The sequence below is a fragment of the Camelus bactrianus genome, chromosome 32 (assembly GCF_048773025.1).
Source record: "Camelus bactrianus isolate YW-2024 breed Bactrian camel chromosome 32, ASM4877302v1, whole genome shotgun sequence".
Classification (NCBI taxonomy): Eukaryota; Metazoa; Chordata; class Mammalia; order Artiodactyla; family Camelidae; genus Camelus; species Camelus bactrianus.
Genome location: NC_133570.1, coordinates 19222992 through 19243697, shown reverse-complemented (window position 1 = coordinate 19243697; position 20706 = coordinate 19222992). Strand labels below are relative to the sequence as shown.

General features: G+C 58.9%; 1 protein-coding gene and 1 non-coding gene across 11 annotated transcripts in view; both read right to left on the bottom strand.

Moving 5' to 3' along the window:
* The window catches only part of EMID1 (EMI domain containing 1), a 34674-nt gene extending 14352 nt beyond the window's left edge, over positions 1–20322 (bottom strand). For 3 of the 10 annotated variants that reach the window (XR_012503632.1, XR_012503633.1, XR_012503634.1), the window contains exons 1-14: positions 19682–20317; positions 16710–16836; positions 14077–14190; positions 13495–13598; positions 6506–6589; positions 5433–5494; positions 3915–4035; positions 3679–3729; positions 3510–3599; positions 2589–2735; positions 1552–1632; positions 1359–1411; positions 865–927; positions 718–762 (exon numbers count right to left, since the gene is read on the bottom strand). Coding sequence is in view for 7 of the 10 variants with exons in the window: in XM_074356211.1 (XP_074212312.1) it covers positions 718–762; positions 865–927; positions 1359–1411; positions 1552–1632; positions 2589–2735; positions 3510–3599; positions 3679–3729; positions 3915–4035; positions 5433–5494; positions 6506–6589; positions 13495–13598; positions 14077–14190; positions 16710–16836; positions 19682–20294 (1755 nt within the window). In the remaining 3 variants the exon portion in view is untranslated. Of the gene's footprint in view, positions 1–717; positions 763–864; positions 928–1358; positions 1412–1551; positions 1633–2588; positions 2736–3509; positions 3600–3678; positions 3730–3914; positions 4036–5432; positions 5495–6505; positions 6590–13494; positions 13599–14076; positions 14191–16709; positions 16837–19681 lie in introns of all 10 variants that reach the window. The other 7 variants (XM_010951295.3, XM_010951297.3, XM_010951296.3 and 4 more) reach the window with 4 other exon arrangements.
* TRNAS-AGA (transfer RNA serine (anticodon AGA)) lies at positions 157–230 on the bottom strand. Its single transcript has one exon. It is a non-coding gene; the product is annotated as a tRNA-Ser (tRNA).
* Positions 20323–20706: the final 384 nt, after the last annotated feature.

Sequence of the window (20706 nt, the reverse complement as noted above, 5' to 3'; positions counted from 1 at the left end):
ACCTCCTCTAAAAATAAATAATAAACCTAATTACCTCCCCCACCCCAGAAAAAGGAAAAACCGACGACTCAAAAGCAAAAGGACTGAAAAAGATATGCCATGCAAAACAAAGTGTAAGAAAGCTGGTGTGGCTATTTATTTATTTATTTATTTTAATGGAGGTACCGAGGATTGAACCCAGGACCTCATGCATTCTAAGCATGTGCTCTACCACTGAGCTATAACCCTCCCCACAGCCACAGGTGTGGCTGTTTTAATATTAAACAAAGTAGAATTCAAGACAAAAATTATTTTCAGAGGGAAAGCTATCCACCTCACAAAGATAAAAGGACCAAGAAGACATTACAATCTTGAATATGTATGCACCTAATAACAGAGTTTGAAAGTACATGAAGCAAAAACTGACCAAAGTAAAGGGAGAAATAGCCAATCTACAATCTTAGCTGGAGCGATGGAGAGGGAAATAAGAGTCAGAGAGATGCAGACAGAGGTAATGACAGAGAAAGAGAAACAGGTACAGAGACACAGAGCAGGAGTGAAGGAGACGGAGAGGCCTGATTCTAAGAGGCTGATGGGACCCTGAGACAGGGGGCAAGAAAGGAGATGGGCCAGATAGGACCTGGACCAGACAGGGAAGGTCAGGGGCTCTGGCCACAGGGGATGGAGCCAGAGCAGGGGTCTGGGCCTGTGGGATCCAGGCTGGGCAACATCACTTACCCGCTGCCCCATGGAGCCTTGAGGGCCGGGCTCCCCACGCAGTCCCTGTACAGGAGAGGAGAGGAATGGAGTCAGCTGTCAGAGGGTCTGACCCAGGGCCCCCAGGAGCCCCCAGAATCCCCCACCCAGAGCCACCTCAATACTCACTCTCTCGCCCTTCTCTCCTGGGTGGCCAGAGATTCCTTTGGGTCCAGAGGGGCCTGGAGGTCCCTGAGCAACAAGACAGGACCTCAGCCTTGCGCTGGGGCCAGGTAGAGTGGGCAGGGACTCAGGGGACAGGGAGGTATGGGAGGGAGCCCCAGCTTGGCTTGGACCCCTGGGTCCTTCACCACACACCCAATGCCCAGCACACAGTGGGGAAGCTGCCACGTGCTGGCCCCAGCACAACAGCAAGAATCTCCACCTTTCTTGGCCTTAGGTGATAACAATACTTGCTTCTTGTTACATGGATTGAATAAGAAGATTTATGAAAAGTAGTCTGTATATTAAGTGCTCCATAAATGCTTGAATGAATGAATGAAAGGATGGATGAATGGATGATGGATAGATGGGTGGGTGGGTAACCATGTGAATAGATTGGTGGGTTGGGTGGGTGGGTAGATGGATGGACAGATGGATGGAGTACTTGGAGACATACTCACCATGTGTCCAGGACTCCCAGGGATGCCCATGGGACCAGGAGGTCCAGGAGGACCTGGAATAAGACAGGATGTCCTCAGGATCAAAACAGTACAATGCCAGAAAGTCCACCACCAGCTCCCTCCTGCCGGCCAGCCCCGGTCTCTCTGCCATCCCTCAGCCCTGCCCCGCACCCTAGACCTGGACTCAACTTACCCATGGGCCCTGGGGGGCCAGCCGGTCCCTGGGGCCAGTGGCTGCTGGTCTCAGTGAAGGTGTTGGACAGGAATGGTTCCCCTGGGGGAGGAAAGGTGATGGCTGAGCAGGGCTGGGCTGGCCAGGAGGAGGGGGCAGTCAGTTTTAACCTGCCACTCCTGCCCTGTGGGACAGCCTGCAGCGTGGCTGGGGCCACCAGACACCTGCTCCAAGGTGGATGGAAGGGGAGTGGGGGGACTGTCGGCCATGCTGGACCAGGAGGCAGGGAGGCCTGGGTTCTAACTCTGCCAGAATCTAGCTGGTGACATTGAGCAGAACTCTCCCTTGCTGAGCCTGTCACATGTCTAAATGGGGACAATAATTAAAGCTACCATTTTATGGCACCTACTTTGTGCCAAGCTGCTGTGCATGGTGTCACAGAGCCCTGGGAGGCCCGCACGGTCACTGTCCCCATCGTACAGATGGGGAAGCTGAGGCTCCGAGTGGGAGGATGAATGGGAGGATGAATGAATGGTGCCTGGCCATGCACCAAAGATGTGTTGCAGATGCGGTTGAACCTGGCACTCAAAGCCCTGACCCCTGGCAGCAGGCATGTAGGTCAGGCTTCGGAGAAGGTGAAGGATGCCCTCAGGGCCCAGCTGGGTGAAGGGGCTGGGCCTCTCTAAGCACAAGGACAAGGCTGTGGCCTTCGGCATTCAGGGCTCCCGTCCCGTGGCCAGGCCTAGAGCTTCCTGGTGCTCTGAGGGCTGCACCCTGGACAGCTCCAAGGCTTGGTGGGAGGGCTGGATGCTGGTGGTTCCCAGCACAAGCTCTTGAGGCGGCATGGATTTGAAGCCGGCCCCCACCCCCACCCCCGTGTCCTGACTGTGTGACGTCCCCTCTCTGGGCCTTGGTTTTCCTCATCAGGGAGCGCCCATCAGAGGATTAGATGACATGCAGCCCAAGGGCAAGCCTGGTATACAGGAGGTGTCTGGTAGACAGTCATGCCAGCCCCACTCCACCTCCACCTCAACCTGCTGTGACCCCGAGGGACTCACCATGCTGGGAGATCCGGGCATAGGGTGGTCCAACAGGGGCTGGGGGGCCAGGAGGCCCTGGAGGCCCCGGGGGGCCTGGAGGTCCCCTCTCTCCAGGGGCGCCCACAGCTCCAGCCTGGCCAGGGCTCCCTGGGGGGCCCTGCAGACCTGCAATGAAACCAGGGGGTCTGGTGGGTGTGCAGAAGGCACAGTGGCCCAGGGAGGCTGCAAGGAGACGGGGACCAGGTGGCCTAGGGCAGCAGGCACATGAGGGCTCCAGAGGCCACAGGCCAGGGCAGGTCCTGGCTCTGACTTCCTGGCCATCTATGCGGGGGATGAACACAGCCCTCTCCTGGGGCTCCAGGACAGTGGACATTTGGTATACGGTAAGTGCTTAGCAGATGTTGATTTCCAGAATATTCTCCTCTCTCCCTTCCAGGCTTTTGCATGAGTTGCGTCCTCTATCAGCCCTCCCTTTGCGCTGCCTGGCGTGTGCCTGAGGCCTCATCTAAGATGTCACTCCCCCTGGAAGCCCCCCCACCCCCCCAGGGAGGCTGGGTCTGGGCTTCCTTCCCTGGGACTCCCATACTGGCAACACCCCCATAAGAACCCTGGTCACATGGGGTGGACGCTGTTTCTCCTCTGCCTAGGCCCAGCCTCCCTAGCCTCCCCAGTCTGTGAGCCGCAGGAGGTCAGGGTCTGGTCTGACCCAGCCCCTGGGGATAGGTGCCCAGGGAGGACAGGCCGGGGGATGCAAAAGAGAGTCTGGGGAGCCCAGGCAGGAGAGGGGGCCCTTGGAGGGCTGGTAAGCTGAGAGACAAGGGAGCAGAAGGGGCCCAGGCTACGGCTGACTGTGGCAGGGTCGGGGAAGGAAGGCCCCAGTCTGGGTCACCTGTGGGGGCGGCCAGGGGAGCTGGAGGGGGCAGGGCTTTGGGCACTCACCTGGTGGGCCTCTCATGCCCATCGGGCCCCGGCTGCCAGGGTCTCCCTTCGGGCCAGTGGGCCCAGGAAGCCCCCGGGCACCAGCTCGATCTGGGGGAGAAGGTTCATCAGGTCCGCAGCCCCGGCCTTGCTCCTGCCCACCCCGGGCCCGCCCTCAGCCAGCACCTACCATCTCCAGGGAGCAGCGGGGCCCTCGCGTTTTCTCTGGCTCCCGGGAGCCCTGGGGTGGGGAAGGCAGTGTCACCAGCGTTCCTGCCCCCAGTTCCACCAGGACTCCAGTGCTCAGGAGACAACCCCTTAGGCCCACAAGGGGTCAAGCTGGGAGTCAGCAGCAGGGAGGGGGCTGGAACCTCACTCCCCGAACTCATTCCCCTGTGGGACTGTGTTCCACACTGGCCCACTCACCTCGGAAGCCTCCATCCCCAGGGCTGCCCTGGGCAGCTGGGGAGCCCCAGAGCGGGGCGGGGTCCTCGGGGGCAGCTGGGGTTGGGGGCACTGCCCGCTCGGTGGCAGTCAGCACCGCCACCTGTGGAGGAAGAGGACGATAGGGATGGGGTGGGTACCAGGGTCTCACCAGGGACAGGCCAGGGGAGGGGCCCCCACTTGAGGGGCAGGAGGCCCACGTAGCCAGCAGAACCCAGCCTGGAGTGGAGACCCAGGCTCACAGGGGCCCAGAACTTCCTCCGAAGTGACTGTGGTTTTCAAACTGCACAATTCATCACATTCGTTGTAGGAAAGTCATCACCACCATCATGGCCACCCACGTTGAGTTCTGTGACTGTCCTCATGTTTGCTGGGCCATGTGGTTTTTTCCTATGCTTACCTGGCATGTGAACAAGTATATTTATATGCATTTATATGCATAAGTAATATGAAACTTCTCTTGATCTGTTAAAGCACCACAGGCTGGAAGAATTTTTTACATTTGAAGGGAAATTTGAGAGGGTCTGACATGAAACAGAGGCCCCGAGGTGTGGATAAAACCACTTTGGACCCAGTGTGGGGGAGAGGAGGGTGGTGGCCCCTGAGCAGCTGACTGAGGATTATGAATGCCCGCTGACCGGGGTGGGGAACCGTGGGGGTCCAGGGAGAAGTTGAAACTCTCGGGAAGACCCAGAACTGAGAACCACCCCCTAGATCTGAGACTGAGTTGCCCCTCATGCCAACTGCCCCTGGGAGGGAGCTTGGGGAGTGGGGTGGGGTGTTCCCGGGGTGCTCATACCTTATAATGGGGCTTCTAGCACATGTTGCTTACAAGTTTGGTTCTTCCAACTAATAGATACCTCAGGGACATCTTTTCACGTTAGAAAACAGAGGTGTTGCTAATAGCTGTCTAGTATTCCAGGGTGCCACACTCCCTCATTATGCAAACACCCCTTCCGTTGTTTGGTTTTCAAATTTCCCTCTTAATAGTTAACACTTTAGTAAACACCTTCACATCTAATCTCCTTAAGATAAATTCCCAGAGGAGGGAATGATAGAGAAATGGATCTGCAGACGAAGTATAAATGCCTCTATGTGTTTAGAAAATCTGGAAGAAAAGATGCTTAAATGTTGATAATCGCTCTCTCTCAGGGCACAGGTGATTGACTGCTGTCAGTGATTTTCTGGCAGGTTTTTCATGGTTCTGAGTTTTTCGTGTTTCTAAACATAGAATGTCTTGCATTTGAATTGTTAAGAACTTTTCATCTGGAAATAATTTGAGAAGTACAATAGATGACAGGGAAGATGGCATTTTGGGGAGGACAGGGCACGGAGGGGACCCAGCCATGCGTCTCTGGTTGGGATGGGGATGGGGCGCCTGGAGGAAGAGCAGGCCAGGCTGTCTGGCTGTGAGCAGGCTTCCCTGGAGGGGAGGCTGAAAAAGCGAGATAGGAACCAACGGGAGGGAGGTGCCTCCTGGCAGGAACGCCGCTCACCCACCTTGGCCTCCAGCACCTTTAGCCGCTCCGTCAGCTCCGACACTTTGCTGCAGTTGAGACAACCTATGGGGAGGGAGGAGGCTGGGCCGGGGCTCCTGGGTTCCGCTTGGAGCCCCTCAGCCCCTGGGCGCAGGATGGAGGGAGAGGACAGATACCTGATGACCCAACCCATAAGACAGCCCATCGCAGGGAAGAGGCTACAGAGCCACAGCCTGTCTAGGGTGGGCCATGTCCTGCAGGGGTCTTTGGCTATGGTGCGCAGAGAGGACTGTTTCTCCCAGACCAGGACCAGGGATGGGATCAACTCCTGGCAGCCTCCTCATCCCAGGGACCCCTTTTCCAGAAGCCAGGGTGGGAAAGCCTGTTGCTTCCCACCTGGGCAGGGCTGGCCTCGGCTTGCTGGCTTTGGGGACCGCACATCACAGTCCAGACTGGGGTGGCCTAGGTGCCACCCTCTGACCCTCCTCCAGAACCACCATCCAGCTCTCCTGGCCTCCTCAGCGATACCCCTAAGTTATTTGTAAGAATGCCAGGCACCAGCCAGGCCCTCCACAAGCTCATCTCTCTGGTTCCTACCACGACCCTGCATGTTAGGATCAGTGTCACCCCCATTCACACCTGGGGATGCTGAGCTCACAGCGAGGGTGGAATGATAGGCACAAAGCCAGGGGTCAAGTCCCAGCACTGCCCCTTCCTGGATGTGGGGCCTTGGGAAGGGCACGTCCCCTCTCAGACCCTCAGCTTCCCCCTCTTTAAAGTGGGGACAATGATGCCTTCCTGGGGTGGGGGTACGCTGTGAGGTTTAAACACATTGACAATAGAAAGCTCCATCAGTGTCTGAAAGATTCTGGGGGTCCTGTGTCTCGGGGTGCCTGGGCCCAGGTCGGACTCCCCTTGAGGGCCCTTCCTCTTCCTCCCCCTCAAAGTTTTCTTTCCAGCCTGGTGTGGACCAGGGCAGGGTGCTGTCCCTGACCCTCCACTGCTGGGCCCAGATGGCTTTTAGGACGGTCACCACCAGCCCTTCCAGGTCTCCCCTAGTCCAGAGGGACCCCAATCAGCTGCGCCAGGACCCACCTGAGAAGGCTGTGGGCCGAAGTGCCATCCGCCGCATGGCACTGCCCGGCCACCCGGGCTCCACGAAGCCAGAGGAGCCTGAAACTGAGGGACAGTGAGGATAAGCACCCTGCTGGCTGTGACGCTTCATTTTGTCCACCCCCACTCTCCCACCGGCCACTGTAGCTGCAGCAGGGATCCCTATTCCCCTTAGTGCAGAGGGAGACAGAGGCCCAGAGAGGTGGGGCAGTTTACCTGGGTCACACAGCATGAGCTGGGCTGAGCTGGAACATGGCTGTCAACCTGATGGGCCTGGGAGAGGGGCTGGCAGTGGGTGGGGGCTTCCCAAGCAACCCTAGCCAGCTGCGTGGGTTAAGAGCTTAGAGAGAGGAGATGCAAGGTTGGGACCCCACCCCGCCACTTGCTGACCCATGTGACTTGCCTTCTCTGAACATCTCTACAAGGGGTCAGAAGGCCTCTATGCCTCCATTTGGCATGACGCCTAAGGACGGCGATATGTGCAAAGGGCCCACTGTGCACACGCAGGGCCTGACACGCAGTAGGCACTCAGTACCGCAGCCACGTCCACCCTCTCTCTGGTCCACTTGGGTAAGAAGACACCGAAGTGGATCCAGCCCTGGTTTTAAATGAAAACCAGAGGGAGGCTGGCTGCCTGGGAGGGCACGGGGGTGGGGGGCCATTCCCAGAGCCCACCCCTGCCACCACCCCTGTGAGGAGAAGGCCGCCCTGGCTGGTCAGGCTTTGGAAGCCTGGCTTTCTCCACAGCTGGAGGCTTGGGCTAGCCAAGCCAGGGGTGGGGGGCGCAGCTGGAGAGGCTCTGAAGCCAGCAGTGACAATTGCCCCCCCTCTGCACCCCCCCCAGGCCTGCCTTTTAAGGCCACGAAGTGTCGCCTGGGGGGAGACAAGGCCCAAATAAGGCATGGGCCTGGCAGCTCAGAGCCAGCCTGTGGCTTAGTGCAGGGAGAGAGAGGCGCCGGGAACTCAAACCAGACGGGTCCCTCTGGCCAGCCCCCAGAGGGGAGGCTGCCAGGCCCTCTCGGGGTCCCACCACGGGTCCTTCGTTCAGGCTGGGCCCGCAGCCCCAGCACCCCCTCCCTAGGGGCCTGCGACCTGCCCCCTCGCAGGGAGTAAATCTCAGCTGGGACGGAGGCAGTGGGTTGGCAGCCCAGGACAGGGGGGGGGGACGGTGTGTGTTGGGGGTGCTATGCCACCGGGAGCCATGCCTGGTGCCAGTGCTCCTCGGGGCCCAGCCCGATCCCACAAGGTGGATAATAATAATAGTAGCAGCCAATGCTTGTTTAGCGCTTGCTCTGGGCCCAGTCCATCCTGAGCACGTCTCATACACAGCCTTAACTCACAAAGCTCCATGAGTGAGTGCTAGTGTCACCTCCGCTTTACAGATCAGGAAACTGAGGCACTGACCAGTTCGGTATCACCACTCCTGTGTCCCTCATGATCAAGTAAGTGGATGAGTGAATATAAATATTTCCCTTCAGGGAAACAAGGCAGTGAAGTGACTAGGAGCCCAGGTGATGAAGGCTGGAGCCTGGATTGGAACCCAGGAGTTCCGGCCCAGCCTCCTTTCTCCTGGGCCGCCTGGCACCCGGAGTCAGTCCCTAAGTCCCACTGGGCAGGGACAGGGTGGCCCGGCGCCCGTCAGGAATGCTGGCTCCTGAGAAGCCCGGCCCCATCCTCTCTGCTCCCAAGTGAAGATGTAAAAGGCCATTTGGTGGCTCTTTTCAGGAAGCTGACCAAACGAAGCAAGCGGCTGTCCCTCCAGCCCCGTGGAAGTTGGGGTTTTCTCTGAGATGAAGTTTGGCGGAGCATCCGCCCTGCCCGCCCCGCTGTCCTTTTTCCACGGCACTCTGCACCCCCGACATGCATGTGCTGTGCCAGCTCCCCAGTCTGGTCTTCCGCCCCCCTGGCTGGAACAGGAGCCCCACCAGGCAGGGACCTCGGCCATATTTCCCTCGACTGGGAAAAGTGCCCGGCGCGCAGTAGGGCCTCAGAGGCCTCAATAAACCTTTTGTTGATGAATGCATGAATCATTGGCAGAAAATGAATTTAAAACAAGCAAACAAAATTAAAGGCAAAATAATGTGGACAGCAGACACAACGGTTGAAAATGAGTATAAGTGTTCTAACGTCACAATGGGGTGTCCCTGAGTTATTAATTTGTGAACTTGTGGTTGGAAATTCTTTTTCAACCCATTTGCTTTGGGACATTTCGCTGGGAACCAGAGAGAACTAGAAAAACTAATGAAAACATGGCCTGACCAGCAGTGCAAAGAAATTGCGAGTTCAAATTTTATAAACAAGAAAAAAAAGTTTAAAGAAATAACAAAAACTGTCAAAAAGACCACAGAAAAGCTGAATCCTGGATTCAGGATTCACAAAAATCCCCAAACTCCCCCAAATTCTGATAAACAGATAGAAATACTTTAGGGGCTGAACCTAAATGGTCCAATACCGCACAAAATTCCAGTAGGGGAAAAGCCTAGGGCTGGGGGAGGTCTCCTAAGGGACAAAAATGTCACAGCCCTCCCAGCGGTGTTGAGTCGGGGCCCCTGGAGCAGGACCCAGTGGCTGAGAGCCCCCTTCACCCTGGCCTGGTAGTCCTCCCTCTAGGGTCCCTCCCCACCCTCAACCTTGCCCTCCAAGGAGCTCCCAGTTAGTCCTAGGACCACAAACCCCGGCTCCATTCTGGGACCCTGTGGGCCACTTCCCACCACCTGGGAAGTCCTGGCCATCCCCTCCCACACACACACACGCTGCCCCCCACTCCCAACCCCACAGTTGCTGCTCCCATGTCACCTCCTCCAGGAAGCCTTCCCAGACAGACCAGGGAACCCGCCAAAGACCACCCCCCACCAAAGCTCTCATCACTCCAACTTGACCTCCACAAAGCCATCTGCAGTCTCTAGCCCTGTGCCCCTATAAGCATCCGTCCTTCCCTCTGCCCAGTGTCTCATGCCCCTTCTCAAAGGATCCTCATGAGAACACTGAGGCCCAGAGATGAGAGGCTGGTGGTCCACACAGCAGGAGCAGGGTGGGGGATGGGAGGGCAGGGCACGGGATTCAAATCTCATCCTCAGCTGGGAACGGGGTGTGAGAAGTTGGGGGGTTTCCCCGGGCTCCATTTCTGACTTCCTCTCCAAGGGGCTTGCTCCTTCATGACCCTTGCCCGAGGTCTGCTGGATCCACTGACCACAGGCCACATGGGCACAGCCTCCCCTGACCCAGCCTAGCTCCCTTCCTGGGAATTTACTTTGCAAATGTAAATATTTGCTGCTGTTGGCCTGAGCCAGGGGTCAGGGCTGGGGCTGGGGCTGGGGCTGGGGCTGGGAGCTCCACAAACCCTCCAGCAGCCCTCTGGGAAGCCCCAGGCTGTGTCTGTCCTGGTCCTCCTTGGGGTAAAATGAAGTTCCCACTCGTTTCCCGTGCACCCACCTAACGCCAGACCCGTGCCAGGAATCAGAGAGATGGAAGTAGTGAGGGAAGGGTGGGGGCCCCTGGAGCCACGCGGGAGCTCAGGAAGGTCGCAGGCAGAGAGGACAGCCACTGCCCAGGCTGAGGGCTGGAAGAGAAGGACAGTGTGACCAGGGCTAAAATGGAATGAGGGCAGGGCTGGGGCACATAGCTGGGGAGCGGGGAGGGTGGAGAGGGGAGCCCCCCTGGCTGGGGGTGGAGGATGCACTGGCAGGGGTTGGAGGTGGGGGCCACCGAGCCTTCCAGCAGGGTGGCAGATATGGCAGATTTGTGCAGTGTTAAACCTGTGGGATTCTGAATCTGTACAGGAAGGCACCGCACCTGGCATCTGGTTAGAGCACCAAAGATGCTGCAGGAAGGGCCAGCCCTGGACAGCGGAGAGGCAGAGGCAAGGACAAATCACGTGCCCAGCATGGAGGAGGCGGCTGCTCTCCTCCCTCTCATCATTATGACCGCAGAAGGGTCTGAGGGAGGGGTATGCTGCAGACCTCGGGTCCAAGCACTTGAGAGAATCCTGCCCACAATGCTTACTTGCTGTGTGACCTTGTGTGAGACCCATACCCTCTCTGAGCCTCACTTTCATTATCTGGACAATGGGGCTAATGGGTGAGAGATCAGTCTGCAGGGAGCTCCCAAAACAGGGTGACATGGTGGCCACTACAGTCCTGCCCTTAGAAGAGCCCAACAGCCCAGGCCACTGAGTGGGTCAGGACAGCCCACATGACGCATTCTGGCCTTGGCCTTTCCTCGCCTGTTGTTTCTGGTAGGAGTGGACAGCCAGGTGACAGCCTCAGCCAGTCACCCTCTCTGCCATCCAGCCCCACGTCCCAAGGCCTGGAGGCACTGACAGATGGACTCAGGCTGGTCCCAGTCCTAGCTCTCACGTGCTGAGTCGCCCCAGGCCAGCCCCCTCGCCTCTCTGAGCCTCGTTTCTCCACCTGTAAAAAGAGGCCCATTCTAGCCCCTTCCTCATGGTTGTCATGAACATCAGAGCCCATCCTCACTCATCATCGCAGAATCAACATTCCCATTATGCAGATGGAAAACTGGCCTCATGAACATCAAATCTAGAGACTAGAGGCCTGTTTGCTGAGCAGCTGACTGAGAAGTGGGGTCTCAGAGTTGGGAAGCAGGGCAGAATACCCAGCACAGGGGGCTGAAGGGGAGAGGAAGACATTTATTAAGTAGCAACGGTGGAGGTGAGTCTCTGGTCCAGATAGAGACGGGGTTCAGAGTGGTGAAGGGCTTGCCCCAGGTCACACAGCAGAGCACAGCTGATCCAAGGCTGGACTGTGGAATGACGGACGTTCCCTTTCCCTCTTTGGCTCACTTGGGGCCCTGTTGCCCCTGGTGACGCAGCTCTTTGGCCCCAGGTCATGTCACAGCACTGGACAGACCAAGAGGGCAGTCACCAGCAAGGGAAACAGTTGGGGAAGCCAAGCCTGGAGCTGGCTGTTGTAGGAAGGGCAAGGCCAGGCGTGGGTCAGCAGTGTCCTCATGCTTCCCTGCCTGCCCATTCCTAGGGGATGGGTTTTCTAGAGTGGTTTTCCAGAATATCCAGGCCTGGGCATCCCTTTACTCAACTCCGACCTGCAGCTGGGGAAGAGGCCCTTCTCGTCCCACTGGGTATCATGTGCTGTCCACCTTGGCTGCCACGCCACCTGCAGGGTCTTTTCTGCTTCATTTCATTCCTGCAATGTCCCTGGGAGGGAGATGATATGATCCTGCCCATTTCACAGTGCAGGAGAGCCCCAGGCTGTTGCAAGAGCACAAGGTTGCATGGTGACCCTTAGAGAACTCGCCCCTCCCTCCGAGTGGGCACGAGACTGGCGCCGCCTGAACTGCAGCCTCCCCAGCCCCCAGCCCCCAGCCCAATGCCCTTGCACGACTTGCACATGGCACGGGGAGAGTCCCCCGCCCAAGGCCACACAGCTGGTGTGCAGCACAGCTGGCCTGGCCCACAAAGCCCTCAAGACCCTGCAGAGGGAGACGTCGGGGCTGGCCTGTCCCCAGTCCTCGTCTTGCACCCTCACCTCACCATCAGCAGAGCCCTGGCCTTTAGCTTGGCTCCTGGACAAACGGCCTCCAGCTGCTGGACTCAAGGGCACCTGCGCTGCCCCCACCTGTCCTCTCACCGCACCTGCACTGATGGCCCCACCGGCGAAGGTCTGCCCTTGGGAGGGGAGCCAGGGGCAGAGTGGCCTATGTCTAGGCAGGCCCTGCTCTGTACCAGGGGGGTGAAGACCCGCCCCCTCCTCACCACCAGCCCCTCCTGGCTGGCTCCCCTCCTGCCCCAAGGGCCCTCTGCCTTCCCCTCTGTTTCCCAGCCTCCCATACCCACCTTGGTGGCTGCCTCTCTGTATGGGACCCCCGCTGGGCATCAGACAGCTCTCCTCTGTCTCTAGTCCCTCACAACATGGAAACTGCTAGGCCCCCACCCCGCCCCACTCTGTAGTCTGTCTGCCCCCTACCCCATCTGACTCTGGGCATGCGACTTCACCTCTCTGGGCCTCTGCCACCCCATCTGTGAACTGGGGCTGTAGTAGGGTCCTGGGGGGTGAAGCATGTAATCTCTCAAGAAGCGCCCATGAATGGTTCTGGCAGCACCTGCTGTCTCAATTTGTAAGCCGTTTTACCCGTTCATGTTCCTGGAATCAGAATGTACCTTTCAACCAACGTTCACATTCACGTGCTGCCTGGGGACCTGAATGCCTCTTTCCATTGAGGGGCCCACAGGCCTGGTTCTCAGGCTGGCTGTGGCCAGTCCATCCTCTTTATGGCCATTCTTGGGAGCACAGTCCTTGTTGCCCCAAATCTTCCGCTCACGGGGTTCAGCCCGACAATGAGGGTGGATGCAGCCTGGACTGCTCAGCAGAGGCAGCTGCCCAGGAGCCAATGGGAGGAGACGGCTCTCTGGGTAACTGTGTGGCCAGGCTCCGGGAGGTGCCGGCTGCCTCCTCTGTGCCCCTGCTGGGTGCTCGGCCCCAGAGCATCCGAGCTGCACACAGAAACTCTGCCTGGGACACACTCCACACACAGGGCGCCCAGCAGAGTCCTCCCATCCCTGAGGGCCTGGGGGAAGCCAGGCAGACCTGGGATCTAATCCTGCCACTTATCCCAAGCCTCAGTTTCTCACCTGCAGGATGGGCGTAACCCTCCCCTTGCTGACCTACTGCCCCGACAAGTGGTGCTTTGCTTCCCTGCACTGTTACCACCTCCCATGGAAACGTCCACATCGGCTTTCCTCAAATTTGGAGGAAAGGCTTGGGATGTGCGACTTAAGATGTAAACGACACAACATGTACAGAACCTCCTCCAGGGGTTCTGACAATCTCCCACAAGGCAGGCGGTCGACACCCGTGGGACAGCAGACACCCATGGAGGCCGGGCTGCATCTCGCTGGTAGCTCTGTGCAGTTGGCCTGGCACGCGTGGCACTGTGTCCCACAGCACTGATTGGCTGTGAAGAGGCACCTGGCTCGCACCACAGGGCAATCCTACCTTCCTCGCAGCTTGCCCCCGAGTACCCGGGGCAGCACCTCCACTCGCGAGCCGTCACCGTCTTGTACATCACCTTGTATGTGGGTCTCACCACGGTCCTGTAGCTGAAAGAGTGCCCAGGCGGCCTGGCTCGGACAGGGCCTTCCACCATCTCTCCCACTGTCCATGAGGACAAGCCCAGAGCCTTCAGGGTCCTCTGCCACCTCTAGCCCCCTTTGGAGCCTCTTTCCACCTGCATTCTGGGGTTCAGCCCTCCCATCCTCTCCCCAGTCCTCAGCCGAGGGGATCTAGAGACCAAATGGACAGGAAGCCCTTATGAGCTGTCCCCAGCAGTAAATGCTCACTAAGTAAAGGCGTGTGGGTGAATGGTGGAATCTCTCCTCCAGGAAGCCCTCCAGGGTGGCCCAAGCGCACAAGGGGAGGTGCTGAGAATGGCCAATGGGCAATGGTTCCTCTGTCTACCCATTCTTGGGGTCTCAGGCTTCTCCTGCACTCCCAATGCCACCCCCGCACCAACCCTGGGACTAGGCTGTGCCCCCACCAGGAACGCCAGCAGCTCCTTCTCCACATTGTCTCACTTACCTGTTCCCAGGGCAGCTCATAGGCCAGGGACAATTCTGCAGCACTCGCTGAAGGTAGGTGCCATTCTGCACATGGCAGGAGACGGTGCGGGTCACCACGTATGAGCACCAGTTCCTGAAACAGACCCACAGAGAAGACGCTCAGGTGCCACACACAGCCCCGTGTTCTCTTCAGGAGCCCCACATCTCCAGGCAGAGACTGCTGAGCTCTCAGAGTCCCCTGGGCCCTCATGGGAGTCCCTGTGCTGCCATGGCTAAGCAGTGATTTCAGTGGGGGCGGCTGTGCTGGGGGGTCTTGGGGAATGAGCGGCAGAGGCAGATGGAAGCACAGCATATTCACTGGGGCTCTTCCTCTGCAACATCTCTCCAGCCCTCACCTGCCCAGGCCACCACTGCCCCGGCCTCCCACCTAGACAATGGCAGTGGCCCCTCCACCTTGCCCCTCAGTCTCCCCCAGATGGAGGGTCAGAACAATGGAAACCTGGCCGTGTCCCTTGCCTATCCCCACCCTCAGCCCTCCATGTCTCCTGTGCCCACACCTGTCAGGGATCCCTCACCTCCAGGTCTTCGCTCGTGCAGGGCCTGCTGACTGAGGCACCCTTCCCCCACCTCCCCAGGTGGCACCTCCTCCCTTCAAAGTCCTGCTGTGCTGTCACCTCTCCCTCTGTCCTCTCCCACTTCCACCCCCATCTGAGCAGAACTGATGGTTCCCTGCCCCCGGATCCGCAGTGCTCTGTATACCTGACATGCTGAATTGAGCTGGTGATTCACATCTACCCCCTCCCTCCCCATGGCATGTAAGAGAGACGCCCTGTCTCACTTATCTTCAGGTCCCTCTGTGTGACAGGATGCACAATCAACATTCCAAGTGTGGAGGACTGACTTCTCCAAATGCCAACTAATAATCATTGTGCACTGCACATATTGAGCACCTACTGCATGCCAAAAGTATTTACATCACCTTCCCACATTAGTGAGCCAGGAAAGCACACCCTACCCCATCCCCATTTAACAGAGGGGTAAACTGAGGCTCAGGGAGGGAAGACAACTTTTCATGTCACAGAGCTGGTGCATGGTGGACTGGATTTTAACCCAGGAATGTAGGGGCTCAGCCCAGCCCCCGACTCCATGCCAGAGGCCTCAGCTCCTGTCTCCTCCCCACCTCCTGAGCCACGGTCTGTGGCTCTGTGAAGGCCCCAGCCTGGGAACCTGCTGACCCCAGGCTCCAGGCCACAAAGGAAAGTCTGGTGGGGTGGGGGCTCAAGCTGAGAAGGGTCACCTGAAACGGCCTCTCCTTTCCCAGCCCTGGCAAAACACGCAGGCCCGTGACCCCGTGCAGGGCTGAGGGCCGGTGAGCACCTGGAATGTCCCAGCCATCATGGGGGTGCCCGCCACCACCTAAACCCAGCCCCCAGCTGCTGCTCCGCCCCCACCCTGGCCCACCTGAAGGAGAGTCCTTGGAGGGGACCAGTCGACACACTCGCTATGCGGCTCTGGGGAAGTCCCTGTACTATTCTGTGTCATACTGTGCCTGCTTGGGAGACATGGAGCTAGGGGCTGGCTAGCAGACTTTCTTTTTTTTCTGGCTAGCAGACATTTTAGACACTCAGGCCAGGTGGGGTTCAAGGTCAGCCCCTCATGCCCTCCACGTGGGGGGTAGGGCACCAATAACTATGCCCCTCCCTCACTGGCCTTGAAGATGCAGCCCCGCTATCCCCAGGATACGTCCATACGTATCCTGGACTGGCCCCACCGCCCTCCCCACTGTCCGTCCACTTTCCAGGGGCTCTGCTGGCCTGGAGTCCACAGCCCATCGCCCTGTAAGTGCTGATGCTCTGTCTGCACACTTGTGTGGCTGCTTTTCCACCCTCCTGCCCTCCCTCCTGTGTGCGTGTTTTCCCATCTCAGATCTTTGCATTCGAGATTTCTTCTGCCTGGAAAGCCCTCCCCCTGCCCAGCGAACTCCTATTCATCCCTTGGGTCTCAGTCCTGAGGTCCCGGGCACAGTTGGGCAACTGCAGGGGCCCTCCTCAGCCACTCACAGCAGCCCTGAGCTTTTTCCTCTCCAGAAGGTGCTGGGAGAGGGCACTGGCAGGGACTAAGCCAGTACGGGGCTCAGCCTGAGGGCACGAGGTTTGCTGAGTGACTGAATGACTGACAACAAACAGTGGCCCTGGGCAGAGGAGCCAGGACCCAGGTTCCCAGAGATGGGCGCAGTCCTTCCTGCTGCCCTTGGGAGCTTCTTTTCGGGGGTGTGGTTGGTGATAAGCCGCCAGAGAATCTGGTGAGGCTGGGTTAGCTCCCGTGGGATGGGGCAATGGCAAGGGCTGGGAGGAGGAGGCAGGTCTCTGCTGGGCCTGCCACTTTTGCCCACTCAGCACCTCCTGGGCCCCCAGAGGCAGCCCACTGGGAGGAGAGAGAACAGGCCAGACCAGCTCGGCCTGGCATCGGCCACCCTCACTAGGGCCCCCCACCTGCCCTCCACCCCCTGCCACGAGGGGCCCAGGGGACTTTGTCTCCACGAGGCTCAGGGCTGTGATCCGGAACAGTGATAGGGGCTAATTGCAGGAGGCAGCCAAGCGGGCTGGGGTCCAAGGGCCGTTATGAAAAGCAGAGGAAAGAAAGAAGACATACAGGATGGGGGCGGCTGAACAGAGCCAGAACCTCACACCGGAGGTGAAGCTCCAGTCCTGGTCTGCTGCTTCGTAACTTGGTGACCTTCGACACGGCCCTGACCCTCTCTGGGCCTCACTTTGTCCATCTGCAAATGGGAACAAGAGAACCCTTGCCAGCAGGGGAGGTTTCACTCAAAGCCCGGAGCACAGCGCTGATGGCTATTGGTAATTCTTGTTCCTGGACCGTGAACGGGCCCTACACCAGGCAGCTGTGGTCCAGGTGCTTCCCTGAGGGGCACCAGCACCGCACCTTCCGCACAAGGCCCTCCCCTTGACTTCGGGATAGGAACTGTCAGGCTCTGCATTTTACAGAGGAGAAAACTGAGGCTCTGAGAGAAGTCACCTGCCCAGGTCACCCCCATGGGTTTAGTGTTGGTTTTTGAGCTCCCAGGAGAGGAACTGCTGTGGAAGAAAATTCTCCACTCTCCTTGAATCTTGGATTTGCCTGAAGGAAGCCAGGACTGCAGGGGGAAAAGGCCTGGGCCAGGACACCAGGGGATGGCTTCAAATCTAGAGCCACAGCACTGAGATGCTGAGTTGGGTCATTAAAGGAACCGGGCCTGATTCAGGCTTGAAGGGACCTCAGAGGGGCAGGAAGCAGCCCCACCAGGGACCAGGGGGCAGATGGGGCAGAGACAAGCCAAGGCAGCTCTGCACAGCTCCCGGGCACCCTGGTTCCGGGGGTCTAAAAGTCTTACCACATTCTTGGGCCTGGGGGCGGCCCTTTGGATGCCTTCCTGGGCCTCCCCCTCCCCAGGCACAAAGCCTCTTTTCTGCCTCTGGTCCCTCGGCTGCCAAGGGGCGCCTGGGGCGCCGGGCTGGGGGTGGAGGGAGGGCTGACGGGGCGCGACATCCCCATGCTGTCTCCAGTGATGCTGGGATGGGGCCACAAGGGGAGTTCCTGGCAGCCAAGAACCACAGATTCCTCTGGCTAGGGGTCCCTTCCCCCACCGAATGTTAGTGATAGCAGGAACCACTGTCCTTCACATGGGGGGCTGTCCTCAGAGCAGACCCATAAGCAAGGGATGAGGGGGAGGAAAGAGGGGCACAGTGAGGAAACTGGGAGGGGAACTGAGACCCAGGGCAGTGAAGTGACCGGCCAGGCTCACACACTGCGTGGGTGACAGAGTCAGGAATAAAACCCTGCTCTAACTGAGGCCACAGCCGCCTAATCCCTAACCATGACCTGCAAACCTTTCCCAGCACCCTAAGCTGACCACTGCTCTCCCTCCTCCAGGAGAGCCACTGGGGTGACAAGAACACTGTCTCTGGAAACTGCCTGCTTTGGATTGAGGTACCACCTCTCCTCTCTGGGCCTCAGTCTTATCTGTAAAATAGGAGCAACAGCATTGCCTACAGGGCTTTCATGATGCTCAGGCCACTGTGAGCCTTGTATGAATAGATGGGGTGACAGTCACCATCCTGCTCCCACACCGGAAGCCCTAGGGGGCAAGGAAGCCAGGCTGGGAGGCCCTGCTGTGAACTGGCTGAAGGGTAGCCCAGGCCTTAAGCCCTCTCAACCATCCTGAGTTTGACACTGGGAATTCTGAGTTCAGAGTCTTGGTCATTACAGCATCTAGGACCCTGGGAGTTCACAAACATGCCCTGGGCAGGTCACATGCCCTCTCTAAGCCTCAGCTTCCTCCTCTCTGAAATGAGGACCATAAAAATGTGTGCCTCCCATGGCAGTCGGGAAAACCCCAGAAGTGATGGATACAGGTAAAATGTCAGCCCAGGTCAGGTATGGTCGGCCCGCATGGTGGTGGCTGTGACATCTGCCATCAGTCAGTCCCTGTCTCAGGCAACTGCTCCTCTGGCCTCTGACGCCTTGGCCACCTCTGCCCTCCAGCCTTGCCCATGTCACCTGCTCTTGCAAGCCCAGCAGGGGCATGCTGGCCCCTGACCACTGGGAAAGGGGAATTTCTGAAAGGAATTAAAGAATTGAAGCCGTAGGGGGTGGGGGCCGGGCAGGCCTTTGAATGGGATGAAAAGGCCTGGAGAGGCCTGGCTACTCTGTATTGTCTGCTTTAGACAACAGCGGCTGGCCTTTGAGAGGGGACCCCAGCAGGGGCAGGGGCAGGGGCTACATCCAGGACCGGGCAGGTTCAAATCGTGTCATCAAGGCCAGAAAGATACAGATTCGAATCCCAGCTCTATGGCCAATGAGCCTAGAAGAGTATGTTAATTCTCTAGGGCCTCAATTTGCTCATCTGGTAAATGGGGACAATGACACTACCTGTTACTTCAGGGTAAAAATTACCTTGAAGGATTAATGATGACATTGCATGTAAAGGGCCCCCCTCACTAGTACTGGAGGACACCCCAGAAGCACCAGGAGAATGTTCCCTGCTCCTGGAAGAGTGGCAGGAAGACAGAGCACTTCCTCCCATCTCAGTCCAAAATGCCAGGTCCCTGGGGGCCCACACTGACCCCGGGTCTGTGAAACTCCACCCCAGTCTTTCTCCTTCAAGGGAAATAAATTGCCAGGGTACTAAAAAAAGCCAGGAGCAGCGTAAAGTGGGGAGGGTCCCCAAAGTGTCAGTTAGAGGGGGTCCTGGGCTTGTCCTATGTGCAGGGAGGGAGCTCTTGGGCGAGGGCCGGGGAAGTTCTGGAGGTATCCTGCCTCGTGCCCCTTCCCCCTGCCCCGGGGCTCCAGAGTTAAAGTGCTGGTGGGTGGAGAAGGCTGTCTCCCGATATGCTAAGTAGGGACCCCGGGGACCCCCACCCCGTGCACTACATTGCCGGGAGCTTCTGCCAGACACCGGGGAGGCCCGGGGTCCCTGCCCCCACCCGGGCTGGCAGTGACGTGGGGAAGCGGGTCCCTTTCCCAATCTCGGGGTTGCACGGAGGTTGCGGGGGAGGGTGCCTGGAGTCCCGATCCCCAACCCCGGGTTGGTAGGGGACAGAGGTGGTGTGGGGGGCAGCCCTTACCTGCGTGCAGAGAACGGGGCTCCCCCGACGCTCCACGCGGCGCTGCCTCCGGGGAGCAGGAGCCCGAAGCAGAGCAGCGCCCAGGCCCGCGGGCCGCCCATGCTGCGCCCGGCGCCCTCCGCTCGCGGCCCCTCGCCGTCGCCCCCAGCCTGGCGTGCCCGCCCGCCGGCCCTCGCCGCCCGCCGGCCCTCGCCGCCCCGGACGCGCGGATCCCGGTTCCCAGCGAAGCGGCGGGAGGGCGGGCGGGAGGCGGGCGCGGGGCGGGGGCGTGCGTTCCCGGCCTCGCCCGGCCCCTCCGCGCGGCCCCCCGCCCCCTGCGCCACCGCTGCCAACCCGGAAGGAGCCCCGGGGGGGCGAGCAGGCGCCCCCTCCAGGAAGCCCGCCAGGTGCCCACCTGCGCCTGGAGCCGTGCGTCGCGTGGCCCTTTTCGGGGCGGGGTGCCAGTTCTGAGGTGACTTCCCACGTGTTGCAAACTAGGGAATGGAGGCCGGGCCACGGTCTCAGATGCAGCCGGAACCCAAACCTGCCAATCCTGGGCTAATGATGCGGGGCCCTCATCTCCTCCAGACATGTTTGAGGGATCCTGTTCCCGAGGCAAGAAGGCTTCGTCCATCTGTGCAACAAAGGCTTCCTGAGCAGTGAGCGCCACTGGGTGCAGGGCACCCCACCTCCGCTTCACGTCCTCTCTGGAGTTAATCTTCAAACCACCCCGGGTGAGGTGGGCGCAATCATCCTTATTTTACAGAGAAGAAAACTGAGGCCCCGGTCCCTCTGGAAGAAGACCTGGGCTGACCCCATAAAGTCAGTGTCCACTCTTACCACCATTTTACAGATAGAGAAACTGAGGCAGAAAGGAGCCGTCATCTGCCTAAAGCATTCCATCAGTGGTGGAAGAGCTAGGATTTGAGTCCAGATCTCCTGACTTTAGGGGTGGAGAGTGTGTGTCAGCTCTTAGGCACAATTAGGGAAGAGAGCAGACAACAGTTGGTCTGGGCCTGGGGTTCCCTGTCTCCGACAAGGAAAGG